Source organism: Prunus mume, linkage group LG5 (genome assembly GCF_029339155.1).
Source record: "Prunus mume cultivar Tortuosa linkage group LG5, ASM2933915v1, whole genome shotgun sequence".
In the NCBI taxonomy this organism is placed as follows: domain Eukaryota; kingdom Viridiplantae; phylum Streptophyta; class Magnoliopsida; order Rosales; family Rosaceae; genus Prunus; species Prunus mume.
Genome location: NC_142702.1, coordinates 17,682,699 through 17,690,000, shown reverse-complemented (window position 1 = coordinate 17,690,000; position 7,302 = coordinate 17,682,699). Strand labels below are relative to the sequence as shown.

The 7,302-nt window shown below is 36.6% G+C and overlaps 1 protein-coding gene across 2 annotated transcripts; it reads right to left on the bottom strand.

The window, feature by feature from the left end:
• Positions 1 to 1,799: 1,799 nt before the first annotated feature.
• LOC148917176 (TMV resistance protein N-like) lies at positions 1,800 to 7,034 on the bottom strand. 2 transcript variants are annotated; one of them, XM_089051845.1, is made up of 6 exons: positions 6,373 to 7,034; positions 4,666 to 5,774; positions 4,284 to 4,583; positions 3,304 to 4,164; positions 2,141 to 2,717; positions 1,800 to 2,046 (listed from the first exon to the last, which is right to left on the bottom strand). In XM_089051845.1, exons 2-6 carry the CDS (start codon positions 5,062 to 5,064, stop codon positions 1,865 to 1,867), a joined length of 2,319 nt encoding a protein of 772 aa, XP_088907971.1. In that variant the 5' UTR covers positions 5,065 to 5,774; positions 6,373 to 7,034; the 3' UTR covers positions 1,800 to 1,864. The 2 variants fall into 2 exon arrangements, with proteins under 2 accessions (XP_088907971.1, XP_088907972.1); XM_089051846.1 differs by lacking the exon at positions 6,373 to 7,034 and having other exon boundaries at positions 4,284 to 4,576; positions 4,666 to 4,805.
• Between the last annotated feature and the right edge of the window lie 268 nt (positions 7,035 to 7,302).

Below are 7,302 nucleotides of genomic sequence, written 5' to 3'. Positions count from 1 at the left end.
GTTTATGAATGGAAAATAATTATATCTTCAAGAGAACTTTGGGTCTGCATCTACAGTATGTTTTATGTCTTGATTGTTTTGAGCTTTCTGTCTTGAGTGTATTGCTTTTGTTTTTGTATGTTTTGGTTCTTCACAACTTCTCATTATTCTTTTTAGTTCTCTATTTTCTTGTCGCTTATCCCAAAAAAAAAAAAAAAAAAAAAAAGAAAAGAAAAGAATTTTCTGTTTGTTTTCAAGATAAAGCCTCTTACATGCTTTATTGGTTATTCTCTATGTCTTTATATGTTAGGAATGCAATCTGATTTTTTTTACTTTTTCTTTTTCTTTCCCTCTTATATATGCTCCCTTATGTTCATTCTTTGCCCTTTGGATTTCCTGACAAAAAGGGGGAGAGATTGTGTTGTGGAATTAAGGGGGAGAGATTGTGTTATGGAATTAAGGGGGAGTTGTGTTGTAATTCTGCTTTGAATTACATTTCTTCTCCCACATGCTTCACTGGTTTTGTTGTTTCATAATGTGCAGGGATTCAGAGCTTCAAGCTTAGAATAAGAATTCATTTGTTAAATCCCATGTAATTTCTTTTGAGTTGTAATAGGTGTTTTGTATAGGAAATGCCAAAGGGGGAGATTGTTAGTACGAAATTCGTATTGGCATTTCTTAGACTTTAGTATAGGGTGAAAATTAGTTTGTGAGGAATTGTTATTGAACGCTTTGTCACTACTCTTTCAACCCCACACTTCCGAGGCATGACCTGACCATATGAGAAACTTGACAACAGGTAAATCATGATATAATCATGCATTCATTATAGGATTCCTAGTTGGAATTATTTTCACTCAAGTATTTTTATGCTAATTCTATTTTTAATAGGATTATATTTTATCTCTTGAGATTACTTTCCTAGTTGGACTCTATTTTGATTTAGATCAAAATATTATGTTTTCATTATCTTGGACTTGGAAAGGATGTTTTAATTAATATCCTATTTGGTTTCGTGTTTACATCTTGATATATATTGTTTAATTGGATAAACAATTGATTGTAGTGCAATGGAGAATATGACAAAATCATATAGGATTCTAAGACTATCAGATTGAATGCATGGCAAGATATTGTGTTGTGATTGTGGGCCTTTACGTGGATTGTGGAGAATAAGTTTTGTATAAATCTTTGTGTGCATCTCTTTAGTTTGTGAAAGTTTTCATATAGTTGGGTTGAGCATCTAAAATTCCAAGAAAGCTGTTGTGCATATATTTGAGATAAATCATCAAGTGTTCCATGTTTACTTGGTGATTTATCAAACACTTTAATCATTCATATTGCATTCATATGCATGTTGGTGACTTATACGGTTGAAGGCACCAAGACCGTGGAGGCGGTTTTCTTCCGGTGAGCTTGAAGCAATCGTGGCGTATTGCGTTCAACATAAGAGTGTCATAGATCATCCCGTGACAGAAGTTGAGTTACGAAGAAGTCGGTAAACATTATCTAGAATGTGTCTAGGATAAGTGTGTGAGTACTTCTTGTAATCATCGTTCTATAGTGGATTTGTGTTGGACTGAGGAGTCCCGTGGATTTTCCCCAGAGGTGGGGTTTTACCACGTAAAATAATTCTCTGCGTGTTCTTTTATTTTATGCCCAGCACGTTACAGGATTGATAGGCCATATCAATCCTGCTACCGAAGTTTATTTTTATTTATTTGATTAGAATCTTAAATTGGCCTATTCACCCTCTTCTAGGCATTTTGAGTCATCCTGCAGGTATTTTCACATTGCATTGCATGATACGAAACGAAATAGGTCTTAGGAAGGAAAACATTGGATATATGCAAGAACAACTGTACGCAGTTCAGGTACAAAAAGTTTATCCACGGCCTGTTGACTGTCGCTTCTTTTTGTGTGAGAGAGAAGACCGGGTGATAAGAGAGAGCGTGAGAAAGAAGCAAGCGGCGGTGATGATCACCTTCCAGCCACAGAGGCTGCCAATGTCGTTGCTGCCTGTCGTGGCCGCAATTGTTTGATCATAATGTTTCTCTTCTTCTTTGTCTGACAATGAAAATGCAAAATAACAGAAAATCCCAACAAATTAGATGAAACTTAATAGTCGGAGTAAAATCAAATGAGTTAATAAACAACACACCTGTCGTATCTTCATCATCAGAGTCCCCAAGGATCTTATTAAACCAAATCGGATCTTGTGTTGGTATATCTCTTTCGACAAGCAAGTATACTCCTGGCTGATATTGATACAAATCTCCACTCACGACACATGGATAATAAGAAGATTCTGTGGAAACAGTCTTCTCTTGAAGCTGGATGCCAAACTCCTTGACCTGAAGCCAAGGTTGCATTATTACTGAAACAACCACTTCATCGCCACCTTCTAAGTGAACCTGCTCCTCCAACTTCCAGAGGCTTAACCATATCATGTCTTCTCCTTCACTTGGAATACCGTAGCATCGTGGGCAATAGATCCACTTCAGACCCTTGCTCTTATTTCTGACTCTAGTCATTATTGGCCCAGGTAAACCTTTAGAAGATCCATTGGCATTCAATTTTGTATATATAGCGAAGACCTTCAAGCCTCGAATTCTGTGATTATAATCACGTAATGGCACTGTAAAAGATATTGGGGACTTTGTACTTTTATGGCTGAACTGGCCTGGAACCTCATTCCCAGCAAAAAATGTGCTGAATATACCATTCTCATACAGTCCCTATAATATATATGTTAAACATTAATGCACATTTGAGAGAGACTTCTACAAGACAGCAGAATTTTCTAGAATCATATAGAATGAAAAGTCGGTGGTTGTATTCCCTAAACACTAGTTAATGAAGCTAGTAGAAAGCTCTAGTAGAAAAGTACAATATATGGCTGAAATTACTTAGACAAATTCGGTTACTGTGCAAACCGACCTAACTAAGAAAAAAGCCAACTTAGGGAGTCGGTTTAGCTACTCTATATATAGCTATAGCAGCCCAATTATGTATTCAAGTTAAGAAAGCTGAAAAACTACCAGCTGTCTAAGCGCCCATCAGCCACCTCTTGTATCCAACTATCTCTAAAGCTCTTGTACCTTCTTATTTCAATCAATAAAATAAAATTATCTTGTTACTCTTTCAAAAGCTTTCTATTCATCATCAAGCTATTATCCTAAGCCTCTCTTCTCCCTAGAACTAACACAATATATATATATATATATATGGATGCAAGGGAAATGACAATATTAGTCAACTGTTTCCTTGTGATCCACAGAGAGAGAGAGAGAGAGAGAGAGAGAGAGAGAGAGAGAGACGCACCTGGATGGGACTCCAATCAGGGTTCCTAGAATCTCTTGACATCCAAAATGGTTTGCACATCTGAATGGGTGCCATGGATTCCAAGTTGGACAAGCCCAAAAGGTTGATCATTTCTGCATCAACACTTCCAATGGGTTCTAGCTTGTAATGATGCTCCCACTCAACTAGGTTGCAATTGTCACCCATTACATTAAGGTTCTCTTCTAACCGAGAGCATTGATATGTTATTGTTTTCAATGATTCGCAATCTGCCACGTTCAATTTGCCCAGTTTTGGTAACCCGAGAAGCGATTTGAGATTCTTACATCCCCAAAAAGAGAGTTCATCAAGCCTCGTTAAATCTTTGATGCAATTTGGTAGGACACAAATTGGATTGTTCCCTAGATTTAGTCTTCGTAGTGAGGATAGATTACTAAATTCCCTTGGAAAGGCATCATTAGAAAGATTGCACCCTCGAAGACTTAAATCCACTAAAGAGCATGGTAAAGAACTCAAGACACATGAACTTTTTCCTGGCCTTAGTTCACCTATTGGAATTCCATCTGTAAGAAGCACTTTCAGAGATTCCATGTTCCTCAACATCTCAATTGAGAACTCATTAAGACTTGTGCAACCAGATATAATAATTGTTTCAAGTAATTTTAGCATGCATATGTTCTCTGGAAGCATCTTAAGATTTTTGCAATCCTTCATACTCAAGTAAACAAGTCTCTTAAGGTTTCCAATGGATCCATGGACATAAATCAGGCTCACACAATCTGCAATAATAAGTTTCTCTAGATTTGGGCAGAATGAGAAGTCAGTGGTATCTGTAAGGGAATGAGAATGACTGAGATCAAGAATCTTCAATGACGAAAGACGCTGTCGGGGAAAAAATGAGCAGAATTGTGGGGAGTTAATTGTTATCTATATATATATATATATTTAACGAAACTAAAAGCCAAACGAAAGTGAAAATTGAAAAGTGTTAAGTAACATACTTTTATTCCTTTGAAGACTTGCCTCAAGCCGCTATATTGCATTTCAAGAACAATCAAGCTCCCCAAAGGAAAATCTGTGGGTATAGAATCCAAAGCAAACTTATTCCAACACAACCATCTTAATCCTGTACAAAATTCTGCATAAGATCCGTCAAGTTGTACATGACTAAGATGGAGTAGTTTTAGTTCACGCATCCTTGCAAATGCATTGGTTTCCAAGACTATCCCCGTTGAGTTTATGTGACTGTTTCTAGGGCACATGTGCATGTCGAGGACAAGGCCTTCAATTGAATCTGTACCCTACAAAAGAAGAGGGAAAAACATTTGGAAAATATTTACAGATGAAAAACATATATATGTACATATATGACATTTTTCTTACATTCTTTTCAGTCAAGATATTGAAGGAATCCTTATGTTGCCATACTCTACTACGCTTCCAAGGCTCATTTGATTCTTCGCGAACAATTTCTCTTCCCATTCCATGAATCAGGTCGTGCATATGCACCTTGTCAAATTCATCAATTGTCACCAAACATCTATCGATGAGATTTTGAATGCCAACAATTGTATAGAAATCACATCCATCTAGTATTTTAACAATGTAATCTTTGTCCTTTCCGATAAAGAAACAAGCAATGTGGAGGAATAGTTTTCGGTCATGGTCATCTTGCAAAGAGTCATAGCTTACTCTTAGTTTATTTACTATTTCACCATTTGGAATGGCTTCTAACTTCTCCAGTGCACTTTTCCATACATCTATACTATCCCCCAAGTACATGGAAGAACCTAAAACTTTAAGAGCTAATGGAAGTCCTCCGCAATGTCTCACTATTTTTTGCGAATATTCTATGTAACCTTCAATGGGATGGTCCTGACCAAAAGCGTGCCAACTAAAAAGCTCCCAATGATTCCTTGTAATGCAAAGTTTCAACTTTATGCATCTTAGTAACTTGATGAGCCCTTAACAATCTTGCATGCCTAGTTGTTATTATGATTTTACTTCCTGGATAAAACTGATCTTTCATCCGAAATACTGCATCTAATTGATCCATATGATCCACATCATCGAGAACAAGGAGAACCTTCTTAGAGCTTATTGCATCTTCAATCTCAGTTAGTCCTTCACTAACACTGCTTATTTTCATTTTTCTCCCATTCAAAATATCAGAAAGAAGCTGTGTTTGTAATTGAACTAAGCCAGTAGGTTGCTGCGAAACTTCTTTTATGTTTTCAAGGAAGCTCCTTCCTTCAAACCTTCCATAATTTGAATTATAAACAAACTTTGCAATGGTTGTCTTCCCTATTCCACTCATGCCATAAATTACAAGTATGCCAACATCATCTGATCCATCTTGTAACCACAAATTCAGTTTGTTGACTAGATCTAGAGAATGCCTTCCGATCACGATGCGGGGAACACTTAGGGGTTTACGCCTTAGTTTTTGTCCTATCACTTGGACAATCTTGTTGATAAACTTTGACTCATGTCTGAAAAGTTATAATCCAAATGAAAAATATATATCAAACATCCTTGCAATAATACAATCCGTCAACCCAACTTTGATTTGTTTGATTTTCTTAAATTTTGAAATTCTAAATATGGAATTCTAAATATGTGTTCAATTTTGATTTTATTTATTTTAAGGATAGTAGAATATTTTTACTGTTAAGTTTATATCGAGGAAGATATAAACTTTCTTCGGAGAAAAACTAAATTTGTGTTCCATTTTGATTAGGCATCAAAACTTTCTTCGGGTTTGATGTTGAAAATTTGGTAGTTTTTAAAATGAGCATGATGCTTCGTAACTAAAATCCACGAATGTACACGTTTTTTTAAAATCAATTTGAACCTCCTATGTTTATATTTGAGCTTCCATTTTTCTAATTTTAGTTATCTATTCTAAAAAAATTTATTGAAAAATATTATAATTAACACACCCGTCGGGAAGGAGGAGTAATATTTAGTTTGCACCCAAAAAAATAAATAAAAATAAATAAAAAAGAAGACAAAAAAAGACAAAAAGACTGAAAAGTCCATTTTCAGTATTTTAACTTTAGAAAGAGACTTGTAAATAAAAGAAATTACCCATCAGCTTGATTTTGTAAGACCATCCCTACCAGACCTGCAACCTCTGCAAGTGCCTCCTTCCATGCCTTCACCTTCTTCGGGTGTTGAGATTTTTGGTGTCTAGCAAATGCCCTTGCAAGACTTCCTGTCTGGTGCCGCACATGGGATGGATCCACGTCGTAGAAGACAGGTAAAACGACATAGTCAGGTGAGGTCCTCTTGCGTTCAAGGATCATCATAAGCTCATCAAGGCACCATCTGGACGACGCGTAGTCTTTCGAAAACACAATAACAGAAGTTCTTGAGTGTTTGATTGCTTTCTGGAGTTCGGGCTTAATATCTTCTCCTCTCTCCAGCTCATCATCGTCTCGGAAAGTGCGAAATCCGGCATTGACCAAGGCTGTGAAGAGGTGGTCAGTGAAAGTCTTGCGAGTGTCTTCACCTCTGAAACTGAGGAACACGTGATAACGACAACATCGAGAAGTATTAGAAGAGGAGGTTTGTTGAGTTGCTCTCACAAGTGCCATGGATGAGGTGTGGTGAAGAAACAAACTGTGTGAATGGAAATAAATTATAAGGTCTTGGGGTTGCTACTTCCTTCCTGAATTGGGTAAACAAGCGCATCCATTGACTTAAAAAGCAATTATTTTGAGTCAAGCAAATGAAATCATTATGTGTTTTTTTTTTCTTTCTTTAAGATAAAAAAAAGGGGAGAAACAAAAGCAATCCAACTAGTGGGAGCTCCTTTAACATAAAAGGACAATTCGATCTTGCTGGAATTTTATGCTCTAATAAACTATTCAAAGGGTAATCAATCATGGCTCATCAAGTGACACACTGTTCAAAGCAAATGAAAAGGGTCATGGGGGCGATCTTCAAAGTCCTCCTTTCACTCTTTGATCGATTTGTTATGGGTTCTCTTGTTTGGGCCTTTGGTTTTCTTGTTTG

Bases quoted from the DNA above. Each gene is read 5' to 3' on its own strand.
- LOC148917176 (XM_089051845.1), bottom strand. From the start codon at position 5,064: ATGTACTTGGGGGATAGTATAGATGTATGGAAAAGTGCACTGGAGAAG. The intron at 2,718-3,303 runs GTGCGTCTCTCT...TATATATTATAG, and splicing joins CTGATTGGAGTCCCATCCAG to GGACTGTATGAGAATGGTAT. The intron at 2,047-2,140 runs GTGTGTTGTTTA...TTTCATTGTCAG, and splicing joins TGATGATGAAGATACGACAG to ACAAAGAAGAAGAGAAACAT.